General features: G+C 50.5%; 4 protein-coding genes across 4 annotated transcripts; 2 read left to right on the forward strand and 2 right to left on the reverse strand.

Moving 5' to 3' along the window:
- Positions 1 to 1,778: 1,778 nt before the first annotated feature.
- On the forward strand, positions 1,779 to 2,974 carry UCRPA7_4534 (putative integral membrane protein; the record flags this gene model as incomplete). The annotated part of the gene is made up of 5 exons (XM_007917087.1): positions 1,779 to 1,814; positions 1,873 to 2,230; positions 2,280 to 2,397; positions 2,453 to 2,520; positions 2,586 to 2,974. 5 exons carry the CDS (start codon positions 1,779 to 1,781, stop codon positions 2,972 to 2,974), a joined length of 969 nt encoding a protein of 322 aa, XP_007915278.1.
- A 2,458-nt stretch (positions 2,975 to 5,432) lies between these two features.
- On the reverse strand, positions 5,433 to 6,413 carry UCRPA7_4535 (putative dihydrodipicolinate synthase protein; the record flags this gene model as incomplete). Its single annotated transcript, XM_007917088.1, has 1 exon — positions 5,433 to 6,413. One exon carries the CDS (start codon positions 6,411 to 6,413, stop codon positions 5,433 to 5,435), a length of 981 nt encoding a protein of 326 aa, XP_007915279.1.
- Positions 6,414 to 8,713: 2,300 nt separating this feature from the next.
- UCRPA7_4536 (putative thiamine biosynthesis protein) lies at positions 8,714 to 9,918 on the reverse strand (the record flags this gene model as incomplete). The annotated part of the gene is made up of 4 exons (XM_007917089.1): positions 8,714 to 9,544; positions 9,602 to 9,670; positions 9,727 to 9,829; positions 9,884 to 9,918. 4 exons carry the CDS (start codon positions 9,916 to 9,918, stop codon positions 8,714 to 8,716), a joined length of 1,038 nt encoding a protein of 345 aa, XP_007915280.1.
- A 3,138-nt stretch (positions 9,919 to 13,056) lies between these two features.
- UCRPA7_4537 (hypothetical protein) lies at positions 13,057 to 14,858 on the forward strand (the record flags this gene model as incomplete). Its single annotated transcript, XM_007917090.1, has 3 exons — positions 13,057 to 13,178; positions 13,272 to 13,673; positions 13,721 to 14,858. 3 exons carry the CDS (start codon positions 13,057 to 13,059, stop codon positions 14,856 to 14,858), a joined length of 1,662 nt encoding a protein of 553 aa, XP_007915281.1.
- Between the last annotated feature and the right edge of the window lie 1,060 nt (positions 14,859 to 15,918).

The following is a 15,918-nucleotide window of genomic DNA, read 5'->3' on the forward strand; positions in this document are numbered from 1 at the left end:
TCTGTGGCTGACAACCCCTGACGAGCCAAGACCTCTAGCCGTCCCTCCTGCAGACCAGAAAGTGCAGTAGATTAAATTGCAGAATTGCGGCACGTAACGGTCCTTCCCCATTTGATCGCATGTGGCGCGGGGCGCATTGTTTCTGCTTCTCTCGAGTAGAGCAAAGCAATTAGTATGTGCTGCCCGACTTCATCTTCGGCACGCTGTTCCGATTGCGCTTATCTTCCCACTGCTACGTCGAAGTAAACATCATACCCTCGAAAGTTAGAAAAGGCTTGCGTAGAGACTGCATCTAGAACTTTTTGCTCAGTTTGGACGATCATGGACACCTAGCAGCGGCCAATTTTATTTTTGAAAACCATGCCTCGATTATATCAAGTCGAAGCATTGAGGTATTTTCCTGCCAGTAGAATCTTAGAGACAAGATAAAAACTAAAAAACGGGATTGCTCTGGATTGCCAAGAAGGAGGCCTTTGCTCCTCCCTGGTCAATTGTCTGCACCATGCCTCTCTTGTTTCAATAGCAGCCAACGGGCCGGGTCATCCAACCAGCAGTAGGCCTCGAAGTGGCTGTTCAGGTCTCTCCGACACACTAGCAGGGAACAGTGCATTAGAAATACTGTCCTCCCGAAGTTCAAGTCTACGGGCCATTCTATGGAAACTCTCAAAAGAGTTGTGGTAGATGATGCCATCCCCTGTTCAGTTTATTTCTAGAATAAGTGCTTCAGTCCACTATTCCAGCTCCCTTAGAGAGTAAGCGCATGTGCTTTTACTTTATCTGTAACTTGTATATGATGCAGAGGTTCTTTCACAGTGGTCTGAGTCTAAGCGATGTATGAATTATTACCAAGACGCCAATTTGTGTCTTCAAAGGGTTATCTATGCTGACCCTACTGTTATCTCACAAACAGTCATCTAGATTCTCTATCCATGCCAACAAATATGGGAAAAGATATAAACAAAAGCCAAAGGAGAATCTTTGCCGGAGTACCTCGAGCATTGAACAATTATCTTATATTCACAAAGGCCTGAGGATGTCTAAGGCTCAAGTCACATGTGAGTCGTATGCTGGAAGGAAAAGGCTTATGGGGTGTGTGTGGCGTACTTCTTTGATAATGAGTAAGTTAAAGTGGCCCACAACGTTGCAGCTATCACGTCCTCCCCTGACCCTCCACACACTGATCAAACTGCATTCTGGCGCAGCACACCCTGGTCTCGCTTTCTGTTATGCGTTCGACGTTTCCGCCAAAGCTCTGTACCTGCAGGGCTAGGGCACTTCCTTGGTTCTTCCTGATTTTGTGTCCTTGGTACCATTCTGGACAGCCACCCTCTTGCAGTATGCCTTCAAGAGTCTCTACAGAACTGTGGGCAGGCTAGGCATATGACCATTTATGTTTCTTGCCTCCCAGCGCCTCTTTTTACTCATTTTTAGGCTCTCGTCCTCGTCATTCTTTTCTTGAGCCCATGATACTCTGATTGACATTTATTGGGTGGTCTCAGTACACTCAAGCTTCGAGCAACATTTCTGGACTCATCCCGAGCAATGTACGTAAGATATGTCCACCCCACCCTAATACAACGGTATTCTAATTGACTATATAGTTTCCCAGTATGGATACCGTCAGCGCCCTGTTAATTCGAGATGAGGCATCTACCAATGCTACGGCCAGTCCAAAGGACCCGGGGCCAGTCGTCGTCTCGTCTATCTGGACCATGTTAGCGATCTCGTCCATATTTCTGGCACTCCGAGTATACTGTCGAGGGATCAGAGTAAGGGCAATGTGGTGGGATGATTACCTGCTGATCACTGGATGGGTGCGCACTTGCCAATGGAATCTTCTCACAAAGAACGGCTCAACTAACATTGAATTAGGTCTTCATCTTGATCTCGAGCGCACTAATCACGGAGCTCATGAGAATTGGCTTCGGTCTGTCCTTGGCATTCTCTCCGCATGGGCATTTGATAAGCACCACTAGCGATGACCTTAACAAGATCGCTCTGGGCTTGACCAAGACATCCTTCGCATTGACCTTGCTTCGGGTTGCCACCGGCTGGCAGAAATATCTCATCTGGTTCCTCATCGCTACCATGAACATCATCCTTGCGGTAAACGCCGTCACGACCTGGATGGCTGCTTGTGATCGTGTCGGCATTGACGCATACGAAGCTGTGCTTCCCAACGTGTGCTGGAGAGTCGAGGACTCTGTCATTGTTGCTATGGTAGCAAATAGTACGTCCGTCATCACTCGTGAGTGAAAATTCCACTGATCCTGGTATAGCGTATTCAGCTTTGGTGGATTTCATCCTCGCTTTGTTACCCTGGAAGATCATTCTGAGTTTGCAGATGAAGAAGCATGAGAAGATCGGTGTCGCGGTTGCGATGAGCCTTGGTCTCCTGTGAGCAATGAATTTTCTCTCCCTATTCAGGTCTCATAAGCTAACAGATGAGCAGTGCTGGTATAGTTGGTATCATGAAGATTGTCCAGATCACGACAATTACGGGAGGAGAAGACATTCCTTGTAAGCCCGTGCCTCTAAGGCCATCCTAGCTCAACCCTTCTGGAGCTCTGCTGACGATGATCAAGACCGTCTCTCTCTCCTGTTTATTTGGGGTCAAGCCGAACCCAACGCCACCGTCATCGCCGCTTCGATCCCGGTTCTGCGAGTACTGTTCCGAGATCTTCACCGCACAAGATATGGCGGCTCTAGCTCGCGGGGAGCCGGAACATATCTCAAGTCAGACAATCACAGCAAATTTCCTCGCTCGTTGAATACGATGGAGGAAGGCAAGACGGACGATGGTAGTGACAAGAGCATCTTGTCACCAAACGCCAAGAGTGGCATTGTGCGAACTAGGGAAATCGCCATCAAATATGATTCTCGGAGTGTTCACGGCGATGAGCCTGGGGTATTTGAGATGACGGACCAGATGCCAATTCAACGGCATGATAGAGTTGGACCTAGGGATGTTTGAAAAGATTTAAGATATTTTGATCTACTATGACTCTATTGTTTAAGGAAATAGCGAAGTGTGATGTTTTCATAGACACGACTGATACAGTCCGATTTGAATGTTGCCATGCTCGTACCTTGACATTAACGCCGTCAGTTCCCGCCACCATTCATTGAAACTACGCAGCGATTGCTCACGCATCAATCGACTTGCGATGCCTCGGCAATGCGCATCGATGAGGCATCAGTTCCGACAAATGATCCGGCGACAATACCGTACTGAGTGCAAACGAAGATTCAGAAGAGGCGTGTTTGATAGATTGTTCTGTTCTCCGTTGGCAGCCCTGTTTGTCCGTCCCTAGTCCATGTGGGCGGATTTCGGACCAACTGAACAATTTCCTACCTCGGCAGCCCCAGTACGCAGGCTCCATACCTGCAACTGTGGCGAGGAAAGGCTTGGAATCCACCCGCATTTGAGACAGCGCCAAACCCAATTCGGTGCAATATCGAAACTCAGCTGGTCAAGAGCAAATGGTGATGTATGCGATTTCAAAATCCATTCCGTCCCTCGGATTTGTCATGCCAGTCTTCACAAAAACCATTAGAACATGGTGTGAAATACCAACAGGCTTCAAACCGTTCTTAGATGGTTGGGTCAAACCTATTGTGATATTGTGCTATCTTGTTAGCACCTCCGGTCTACTCTCAAACTTTTCTCATATCACTTTTCAACAGTCTCCTTAGCGAGGATTTGGTCCATCATCGAAAGTCGACAGAATTCGAATTGATCTTGACCATTTGACATTGACAACTCGGCGCCATGTCTGCCAAAATGCTCGCTGTCACGGCCCCAACATTTACAGACCCCTCTGGGTATGAACTTATCGAGATGCCACGTCCGATACTGGCCGAGGAGACGGATGTTATCATCAAAGTTCACGCCGCCAGTATCAATCCGGTTGACGTGAAGAAGGCAGCAGGCATATTCAAATTGGCCTTACCCGAAGAGTAAGCAGCTCCGCATCATTTCTCCTAGCAACAATGGACTATGAGTTGACTTGGATTGCCAGATTTCCCTATAAGATTGGTTATGATGCTGCAGGTATAGTTGAGGCAACTGGAGATCAGGTAGTTAGGTTTAAAGTTGGCGACGAGGTGTACGTGCGGCTTCCCGAAATCGGCCGAGGTGAGACATGAATCCAATGCGTATTTTCAAGCCGCGAGTTCAAATGAACTGATGCCACCTCGCAGGTTCTTGGAGTGAGTTTGTAAAGTGCCCAGAGTCATATGTCGCTGCAAAACCCACAAACCTCTCCTTTGCAGACGCAGCGTCGCTTCCTCTCGCTGGCGTTACTGCGCTACAAGTGTTAAAGCAATACAAAGGCTCGTTAGAGGGCAAGACGGTATTCGTGCCAGCAGGATGTAAGTCGATCTTACTTTTCTTACAATCATTTCACCCATGCTAATATATTCAACAAGTGAGCGGGACCGGTGCATATGCCTGTCAGCTGGCAAAGAACGTCTTTCACGCGGGCAAAGTTATTACTACGGTATCGACATCTAAAGTATCTATGGTGCCCCAGTTTCTCGGTCATGGTGTTGTTGATCAAGGTACGAATCCTCTAAAAAATATGACTTACTCTTACCTCAGCCTAACTAACCCTGTCATATAAGTAATCGATTATACCAAAGAAGACCCGACCAAAGTCATACCGCCTGCCTCAGTCGACTTCCTCTTTGATACGACCGGCCAGTCAATGCAGTTTCTGTCTCTTATGGTGCCGTCAACAAGCTTTATTGTATCGGTGTCCACGACGCCCTCAGCGACAACCCTGCAAGGAGCAAGTATCATGAAACGACCGGATAATCCCCGCATCCCATTGGCCGGACGCTTGTTCCTCAACTCCGTGGACGCTCTACGCAGGTTATGGGCAAAGCGCTGGGGTGTGACTTACATGTACTGGTTTCTTCAACCGAATGGGAAGGACCTGGAGACACTCTCCACATTCGTACAAGAAGGGAAATTGCTGCCAGTGGTAGGCTCCATGGTAGACATTAAGAATATCGAAAAGGTTAGAGAAGCGTGTATGTCATCGTACAAAGGCAAAGGTGGGATAGGCAAGACTGTAATTCAGGTGATCGCGGAGGCATGATGCGTGGCGAGAGTAGCATCGAAGACTAGAGTCTGGGTAGATGGAAAGATGGATCCGGAAGATCATGTCAATCAGCCAAATGGCTCCAAGCTTAGTGCGCTCAGGAACGTTGACAGTATTAGAACTGTTTGCATTTGTGAGTTATTATAGTAGTACCTTTTATTCATGCTAACTATGGTCATGCACCCCAAAATTCATAGCTAAATGCTAAATATTTCATTTTCCCCACCCGATGGATGTCGACGTCTCATTCAAAAGCTTGAATGAAGCATGTGAGTTCATTGCGATGCATGATTATTGATTCCTTGACTTCGCATTCTCATAATCTTACTTCCTCTCCTTCAGGAATCTCGACTCGATCGCAATCACGGCCTCCACTCCAGCCCGAATCTCTTGCATCGCCTTCTCAGACACTGGCCTCGTTGGCTTCCTCATCGTGCAGGCTGTCTCCTCTCCCTTGCCGTAGAACATTGGCATAGCCGCCTTGACACCAGGGAATCCGTACCTGATCATCAGCCAGTCCGCGGCAGCCACTTCCGCTTGCAGTGCTCTCGCCTCTGCTAGCTTGCCCGCCTCAAAGAGCTCGATGATCCTGCAGCACGCAACGGGCGACAGGTTCGCTAGGCCGGAGATGGTGCCGTCGGCGCCAACCACCGCGCCCTGCAGGATGAAGTCCGCCGAGCCGCCAAAGACGCGGAAGTCGTCCTGTCTGAACTTTGCCGTCTCGGCCACCACGCGGGCGAGCTTGCCCGTGTTGCCGCACGTCAGCTTCACACCGACGACGTTGGGGTGCTTGGCAATGGTCAGGAGCGTGTCACTGTTGAGATCCACACCATTGGCAGCGGCAGGGAAGTTATATATGAGAATAGGGATGGGACTCGCGTCCGCCACCTCGTGGAAGAACTGGATGTGGCTCTCCGGTCCGAGGAGCCCGGCGTAGTAGCCCGGCGGCAGGACCAAGGCCTGTGTTGCGCCGGCTTGGGCTGCGGCGCGGCAGAGCTCGACGGTCTCGAGCACGCTCTGGGCGCCGCAACCTGCGATGACGGGCAGGGGCCGGTCGCATTCCTTCTGCACGGCTTCCACCACGGCCTTGATGATCGTGGTGCGCTCGGGGTGAGTCAGGTGGGCGGCCTCACCGTTGGAGCCGTGGACAACTAGTCCTGCGACACCGGCGTTGGCCAACCGGATGGCATGTCTCTGAGTGGTGGTGACGTCGATCTTTGTGGTGTCAGGGGTGAAGAATGCGAGCATAGGGACATAAACGCCGGGCGGCGGGATGCGAGGAGCCACCGGCGCAAGAGAGCCCATTTTGGAGGCCGTGTTCAAGATATCCGATAGGATTCGATGCTGCGCGTTGTTGATCTCCAACCCTCAGGACTTATCCAGTCAAGCCAAGAGCTCTCGTATGCTTTATATGGAACTTCTATTTACGGCCGAGGATGAGCAATGGGATGATCTGCAAGTGTATATTGCACAAAGAGGATCAAATAACACGATATCGAACCAGTACAGGTCACACCCGAGAACATATGACGCGCAGGCGGTGTGAGCAGAGGGGACATGCGAAGTCCCGAAGTGTGGGATAGATAGAAAGACTCGGCCATCCTGAGCTTTTAAGGGTCCTACAGACGGCGGGCCCCCTGGGCGGAGTCAGTCACCCGCACAGTGCCTGGAGACGAGGCCCCGCAAGAAGGAGTGCGGCTCCATATTCATAGCCGGGTCGGACGGGAGTGAGGCGAGATGATGAGCGTGGAGTGCAGCAGGAACTGTGCTTGTACGGGATGGTGTTGGGGCTTGGGTGTCGTACCGGGCTGGCGGCAACGTGGGGGTTTCAATCACCAATGCAGTAACTCTAATTGTCTAGTCTAGACCCAGATCGGCGGGTCATTTGGCGGCCACTATGGACGGCATGCTACTTTACAAGTGAATGGAGTGAACAGGCGCTGTAGGGTACTATCACATAGCGGCTAGCATGCATGGCCATCTTTGAATGGCTTCTTCAACCTTGAGAGGTTGCCGGTGTTGTCCGCTTGGTAGGTATTGTTGTACTACTGGTACTGTATGGAATATAGTAGTGTGTGGAGGTTGACACGATGTGATTCAAGGTTACTGACAGGTTCCAAGCTCAATAGGACTGTGTTCTATGCTCTCTCGACGTATCGATTAATTGCACGTTGACGATTGGATCAATACGAACAGGCTTTCGTTAGAGTGACTGCCGAGTATCTGGTTGCGGCGTTGCCTGACTCGAGATGAGGGGCTTGCACGCCGAGCCTGTTTATGATGGGGATCAGGAGGGGCTTCTTGATATGATGACCCCCACGCCGATGGTGATGAACCCGGTTATTCCCATGTTTGTGTTCGCTGAGCATTGCGACGACTTTGACTTCTGGTGTGTGCCCCGGGAAAGCGTAAAAGGGGGCCAAAGGGGGCGAATCTTGCGCCCACGCCACCATCTGCAGTGAAACATCGCCGTGAGATGCATCTTGATGTGTGACTGGCCAATGCCTTTCTCCTCTAAATTGCCCACTCAAGGCTATGCGAGTGTGCCTCGACAAGCCTGTTCCATCATCTCATGTGTTCCTGGCGACTGTCATATCAGCTGTGCTGCAGTGCAAGTCAAAATGATATGTCATCTTACGATTTCCAACGTCCAAGTACTCACTGATCGGCGTGCTCGTGCAACACATCCAGGGCATTCTGTTACCATGGGACATTTCTGATCAGCCTTCCATCCAGTCATTCATTGAACAACCTGTAAAGATTGCGCGATACTGCTGCACGAGACCCCCCTCGACTTGCGTGGGCGGGCGTGCTCTACGTGGGCACAGTGTCTTTGAACCTCTGTCCAAGGGAACACCCCGCATCCCGACTCACCTCGAATCCGGGGCTTCGGCATGTTCGACGGAGGCTTCTGTTGCATGTTGCATGGAAATGTGACGGTGATCCTGTCAATCCTCCGCATAGTTCTCCACAGTCGCTGATGTGCTGGAATCCTGCTTGATTGGCGATTGTTTGATGGAATGTAATCTCCAGTCCTGCTCTTGCGTGCCCATGTTCAAGCAAGTGGATAGCAGTAGCACCCCCACGCTTCAAGGCCAAGGCTGTACGCTCCCCCACGCTCTTGTGACCTGCCCCGATTTCGCCCCTTCAACCCCCTTTCATCAGCCGGGCAATCGAGAGCGAGCGGTCCTCGTGCGAAACATGGAGCTTGGCCTGGCCGTTCAAATGTGAGGCATCCGTGCATCTCTGTTATCTCACGTGATACATATTGTCTCGTGCTCCGGTGGGGGCGGTGAATCTGTCTTGTCTTGATAACGTATGCCGAAGGACCTGGCTTCACTCACAGTCCACTGCTTGTGTAGCCAGCTACGCTAACGCTCCCACGTTCATCGAACTTCAGCAAAGTCTTTACAAGGTCGCATCACTGTCTGTATTATGAATAGGCATGGCAGATTTTACCATGCATGGAATTGATTGCATGAATGTCTCGGCTACTCTATGTGCCGGTGGTGTAACGAAGGACTAGAAGGTGAATGGAGTGCTGCTGAGCCAGCTATGAGCAAGCCTGTCTCGAGTTTGACAAACTTGGATCCCACGCGCTCGGATCATGCTCGCACAAGGGGCTGGCGAGCCTTGAGCCGACAGAATCCTCCGTTGGCTGCGACATCCTTCTGCAGCTCGGCCATCTTCTTCTGATCACCCGTAGGATCCTCACTCTCCTCGTCCAAAGCCCATTCCAAGAACTGATTGGTGTAGTTGGGCTCGAAGCTGGCGTCCAGCACGCCCAGCCTCTTGCCATACTTGGTCACCTTCTCCCAGTCCCGGCGGACGTTTTGCAAGTCTCGCGAGAAGTACGCATAGCTACGTTCGAAGATCTTGCGGTTGAGCTCCGTGCCCATGATGGGCTTGAAGTCAACATACTCCTCCCACGCCTTCTCCGGCTGGGTAATGACATAGTCTGTAGCCTTCTTGACGGCCCGGAGGAAGGCTTGGACCTTGTCGGGGTTCTCCGCCACGAACTTGTCGTTGCCAATGTAGAGGATCGTGCAGAAGCAGCAGCATCCCAGCTCGGCCAGCTCGTCAATGCGCAGCATCTGCACATCCGACTTGGGACGGCCCTCGGCGGCCAGCCACTCCTCTAGCTCGACCATCTGCACGTTCTCCAGGCCGATGCCGGCGTCGATCTCGCCCTTGATGATAGCCTTGGAGACGTTCATGCCGCAGCGTACGGCCGTGTAGTCAGATGGGGTCATGCCGTAGTGCGACGTGAGCTCGTCTATCTGGATCTTGCCAAACTCGCCCACGTAGCCAATCCGCTTGCCCTTGAGAGTGCGGAAGTCGGTCGTGATACCCGATGACTTCAAGTAGACGACGCCAGTAAACGGCTCGTCCAAAAGACTGCCAATCGACGTGACGGGGAAGCCGCGAGCCTTGGCCTACATACATTATCAGCATTAGCATGGATAATAGTCGACGTTCGAGGAGACACCTACGGCCAGGGTATGGATCATAGCTTTGAAACCTAAGTCGACCTTTCCGCTGCCGATAATTTCGGTGACATCCTGCCGGAAGGGATCAGCACCGTTGCAATTGGCACCTGTCTGCAACAAGTACTCACGCTGGGATCATTGGGTTCGAGGAGAGCCACCTTGATCCCTTCCTCCTTGAAGTAGCCCTTGGACTGGGCAAGGTACAGCGGAGCGTGGTACGGGGTCGCAGCCCTTTACAAGCAAAGTCAACCCAGCATTCTTCTGCAAGCGGTGAATAATCCCTACCAGTTGGTCAGGAAGGTGATCTTGTCAGTCGACATGGTGACAGATCAAGCGGAATGCTATACTTGTCAGCCCAAACTTACCCTCTACAGGATGGAGGGGAGGGGAGGTCAGAGAAGCATGTCCTTTCGCTGGTATTATCCAGATCAAGTTCGCCGGTATTTCTCAGATCAACTGCTCGTCGCGGTCTTCCATCTGGGTATCCATCTTGATTCTTGCAAGTATTAAGATGACCCTAGATGGTGAGAGTCACGGCGGCGCAAGTCGAACACCCGGCATGCGTTCTTCTGTATAGTTACCTTGATCTGTAGATAGCTCCATTGCGAGAGGTGCCATGGCTCTTGAACATGAGCTTTCGTACCCAATCAGGTTCTCGGAAAGTAGTGAAGTTTAAGATGATGGTTTGATTCTCTTCTCGAACGATGAGCAAGACGGTTGCAATGAGAAAGGAGGGAGCAAACGGACTGGACGGAGGGAGCTTGTTGAAATAGGTGATGTCGTGAGGGGTAAATAGCGGGTCATGCAATTGAGCGTTGGTTCTGAATGCAAAAACACCTCATCAGACTTCTAATCCTCTCCAATGGGCTCAACACGTTCGTTTGATTTAGCGGAGACGCTGACAAGAGAGGATTAGTGAGGCATTGATTGATTGATTGATCCTACACTTCTTATTGCTGAATCACGCTCGTGCATGATCGAATATGACTGACATGCGCCGAATTGCGACCCGCTGGAGCCACCGTATTAGCTGATAATTTAGTAGCGTGAACCAGGCAGAGTTCATGCCGATGCTAGCCACACGGCCCGGCCCACTGCCACTGCAGGATAGCACTTTAACATCACGGCAAGTTGGATGTGTGATATCTGGTGATACTGTTGTTTCTGGAATATGTAGAGTCATTGAGGACCTCATCCTAACCGATATGCAAGTAGCAAGAGGCAGGGCCAATCTTCCACACCGTAGGATCCTTTGCTGGATCAAGTGATGCTGTCGCCCATATTGGCCATCGTCATCGTATTCTAAGATGCTACTCTTTGTCATATAATCGAACAGCTTGAGACATTTCTCATTCATTCCATCAACGTCTTTTTCCTATTGAAGGTTATGGGAGGTTAGCAATGTGGGAAGCTCGTTCCGTCGAAACAATGTTGCTACCACTTGTTGAGCCATAGCCTGAGCCTTGCAATTTGGGAGTGTCATTTGTCCTCGAAGATTCCCTGCTATCAAAGAACTGGGGGAGAACAAGCTCAGTTATCTTGACTCCCTAAGACATCACGGCTTCTTTGAACTTTCTCTGAGTTTTGGTGTACTCATCTATAAGGATTGGAGACGTTGCAACTCTATACCTCCTATCTTACAAATTGTCGGCTGCGGTTGCATATAGTTTGCTTCGATGGCTCTCCTACCGTCTCAATGGTCTTCTCCGAGGCATCTTTCTCGCTGTGTTCTAAATCGAGGCATACTCCCTCGCGATCACTGTGAGATTCATTCTTCTGATACATGGTCAACCCTGGCTTTGTATACCGACTTTCCTTCATTTGCTTCATCTATTCAAATCTTTGTCCAGCCCTGTCTCTATTAGGCGCTCTTCATCAAGAAGGAACGACAACAAGCCCTCCCAAATTTGGCGCATTGGTACTCTGGTAACTCTCCAATCTCCCCTACAACCTTTTTGGGACTTCGACGGCCCGGGTTTACTTCGAATCGTTTGCCTCCTCTTCGACAACTTGATCGATCCTCCACGCGGTAAAGGGTGGCTTCCGCTTTCGTTGGCCTCGATTCTGTGGGCTGTGCCTATCATTTCGTGTCCCTTCGGCAATCGATCGACCATGTTGCTTTGATGTCGTCTCTCGGAAGGGACATGCGCAGCTTGGGCTCCATACGCGGAAGGTACATGTCGAAATCTCTTCGAATGATGGACGCCTTTAAGCTCGTCAACTAAGTTCTGTTAATATTATCGCCAAGCAACTGGACAAGCAAGTCATAGCATGAACTGATAACTTACCTCGATAGCATCCACGAGAATAACACCAAGCGCACGGCTTCCTGACGATACTGCGTAATCCCGTTGAAATAAGATCAACATACGAGACTCCACGGTTCGAACTTGACTCTGACCTAGAGCTGTATTACGAAACCGGTCGACTACTTGTTCAGGAACAGTGAGAACAGTGATGGGCTGTTAAACACGCTGTGTGGATTGTAAAAGGTGCCGAGTTTTCCACAGGATGTTCAACTTCATTAGGAATCATTGGTCCAGTCTCTCGTGCCCCAGTTGAGGGGTGGATTTTGATGCTCGGTCAAGAGCCACCAATACGCCTGGTTCTTTGATATGACGGACGGCCGAATAGCCGTTTCTCGACTCTCCTGACCCATGGCTGTTTTCGCAATCATTCCGTTGAACTGACCATCTCGAGCAGTATGGAGGTCAATCGAGAGAGAGTACTCCTTGAGGCAGTATCCAAATAGTGTCTTGGCTCCGAATCGGCCTCCATTGCCTCAGACTGTACTCGAAGCTGTGGTAGAGGCAATTTCCAACTGACGAGAACAAGGCCTTCGGTGGTAAGATTGTATAAGGCTAGAATAAGGGGTTGATACTGCCTAGACAGACAATACGATAATCGGCAAGGAAGATGGTTGAGGACATCCTGGGCTCATTGTTAGCTCCCATTTTCTCCAGGTGTGTGCTTTTCAGGACAAACCATGTCTGTAGACTTGAATAAAGACTTATGACATCGTTGGTGCCCCTCAATGGTTGGGTACCCCGGGCTGTCGAGGCATATTGTCGTCCAGCTAACACCCACCCATCACCAAGGATAGGGTGCAACCACGATTTGCACACAAAAACGCAACGTCAGCCATCTCGATAAATAATTCGAGTCCGGAAGATATTCGGCGCCGCCCATTGGCTCCTGCAAGCAACGTGGAGGCCAAATATCTTCCGTTCTGGGCCGCGTCCAAAACAACCCAACCTTCCTTCCACCCACCTTACACTCTTCCTCCTTCTCCATCACCCTTCCAAGCTCACCTCTCTCCCCTTCTTACCTTCCCTCACCACTTCTCACCCATCGTCTATCATCTACAGTGATCTGGCTCTTCGCGGGCTAGCCCTGTCATCTCAGATTTCAACTTCAGCCTGAGTTTGCAATCCATTGATCCATCCCAAACATTCAGGATGGCTCTTCCCATCACTCAGGCCCCTGGCCATCAGCATTACACCTTTCCCTTGTGCGAGAAGCTTCAAGACGCGGCCGTCGTTGGTCTTCTCGTAGCTCAGATTCAAGATGCGGGTCTCGGGTAGGTTTTCATTCCCTGTGCACCATGACTTCTGATCCAACCTTCGATGATATCTATAACCCAATAGTATCCGAGCTAATCAATACCATTCAGCAACACATATACGGCCGTAGAGTTCGGCCATCTGGTGCACGATGAGGGTCACAAGTATTTGACCCAGCACACTGGCAACATGAATGGGGATGAGTGGGCTCAGAAAGCCGTGGAGAATGCAATCACTACATGGAACGCAGTCTCAGGTCAGACCAAGATGTTGCGCGACCATCACCAGCTGCCTCGCACGATCAGACAGCTTCTTCACATGCAGCAGCCCACTAGCGACTCGAAGGACCATGCTCGATTCGTCACTGGCTGTTCGGTTGTCGGTCCTGCTGTCGGCTTCCTTGGCTCTCATCGACAGTACAATGTGAACTATTGGCAGACATATGACCAGAAGTATCCGCACTTGAGTCATGTCGGCGTTACCGCAGGCCGCCTCAGCACTGTCATTCTTCTGTAAGCACATTCACTTCATACTAAGACGTGTAGCTAATATACTGTAGGTCCAACCATTTGGATCTTATCGTTCCTTGCCTTCAGCCAGGCTGTCCCATTCGTATCGAACGCAAGCATCTCATGAAGCACAATAAAACCGCCCACGGTAATGCCGACATTGCATGTCCATTGCAGGCTCAGCACCCCTGTAAATTCACAGCTAACCGACGTTTCGACGCTGTGCGGGACCACATGTGGTCCACGCATGATTTCTACTATCTGGGAGACCCTATGGAGTACACCGACGACGAGAACCATCTGAAACGCAAGAGCGCACCAACTTTGCAGGGACATCTGTACTTTGACCTCGGCCTGTTGAGATCTCTGAAATTCGTTCTTGGAAATCTTGATGCGCAACTGGTAGCGGTCGCTTCTGTAAGCCCTTACCAGGTCACACCACGTCAAGATCGTCTGAATCATACAACTGGCGATCCTTTCAACGTAGGCGATGAGCTGGTGAAGCAATTGATCAAGGTTCGCGTCGAGCTTGGAAGGGAGTGGTATGTAGCAATTGCTGCCATCGTGAGAGAGCTTTTCGTTCAGGATGAGTACAAGATCAGATTTCCAGCTATGGTGTCTCAGCAGACTACCCATGCAGTTCAAGGGCCTCAGCCTGTAGCATCTCAACCTGCAGCATCTCAGAACAGCGTTTCTGCATCACTGGTTGTTCATTCTACGACATCGCAGGACATGGGAGCTCAGCAGACTGCCGATGGATCCATGGACACTCAGGCTTTGCCCGCTCAGGACATGGCCCCTCAGCAGGATGCCGATGAATTCATGAATGATCAAGATCTGCCAGCTCAGGACATGTTCTCTCAGCAGGGTGCAGATGGATTCATGGGAGACCAGACTATGCAACCTCACTACCCGTCACCTCAGCAGGCCACTGATAGATTGCTGTATGGTCAGGGTATGCCAATTCAACACCCGACATTTCGGCCGGGAGCCTACGAATTCACAGCTGGCCACTTCGTGGCGACTCAGGAAATGGGACATCAGAATAATGGCGACGCTTCTCAGCCACCTCAGTCTGTGGATCCTGTTCGCTTCTCTCCGACATTCCATCCACGCCTCGTGGATCCAGCAATGTATGAGGCTATTCAGAAGTCCCCGAAGCCCGCGGACAACGAGCCAAACGAGTGAGTCCTATGAAAGCACTGGATTATTGATGGTTTTGGCCCGTTGCAGAGCAAATATGTTGCCTCGCGTGGAGGAGATTGTTTAATCTGCCATGTATAGGCAGGCAGATAGTTACCTTGCTAGTTCTCCTCCACTCAATTGACGTTTCCTTGCAATACTACAATGATCAACCAGTATTTTTAGCGACCTAAAGCTTCAACAGTGTTCACTTTGCCTGCAAGCTAGCTAAATGCCTAGATAACACAACAAAGGCATGCTTTAATCAACTTTCGAAGGTTGAGGTCAAAACAAGGTCGGAGGCGCACGTGGCCGCTAGGCGTTAAAGATGAGACGAAACCAATCGCCTGACCAACCAGCGTCGCCCACATGTTCTAATAAGGCAAGTGGCACGAGCGCTTGTTCCTTAGGTATTGCCTGCACACACCTGTCTTTACATACAAGAGTGACCTTTGTGCAGTAGCTATACATCCTACCCTTCACTCACTATCATCTCAATCATTCATTCGTTCGGTGCAAATGCGATACGTAGTATTTATTACTTTGTGATTAGGCAACGGCATCAGTAAGGTACTATCAGTCATTGGGTTCTGAATTTCTTGTACCATCAGGACCTAGATCTTGTGGTTTACAAGCAAGCCCATCACGCAACTGCCATACACTAAGTCTCGTTCCAAGCTCCCCAACTTTGGTTTACAAGAGAGACATCTTGCCCGCCCACGTAGGTTTTCTTTGCTGCCTATCACCGAGGCTCGCTTTATCCAGTAACCGGCCTCTTACCACTCCTCATCCTCGTCGTCAAGGTCTGCCCAGGACCTCATCTGCGTCCAATGTTTTAGGTCGTCGATATACCAGTCTTGATCATTGGTATCGGTCAGGATGATCTGAGGCCCATTCCAAGGTACGATCAAGGGGTCTGGCTGCCTCATCAGCAACCATCGACACTTGGACAATCGTGGAGTTGCACTCTGCTCAGTGACAGTCTTTGCATCCTGCGGTGCCGAAAGCAGGGTATCGGAGGCAATGCCATCTTCACAGCCATCGTCACTCCCATCTTCACTCCCAT

Source organism: Phaeoacremonium minimum, assembly GCF_000392275.1.
Source record: "Phaeoacremonium minimum UCRPA7 unplaced genomic scaffold PA7_03_scaffold_350, whole genome shotgun sequence".
Lineage (NCBI taxonomy): Eukaryota > Fungi > Ascomycota > Sordariomycetes > Togniniales > Togniniaceae > Phaeoacremonium > Phaeoacremonium minimum.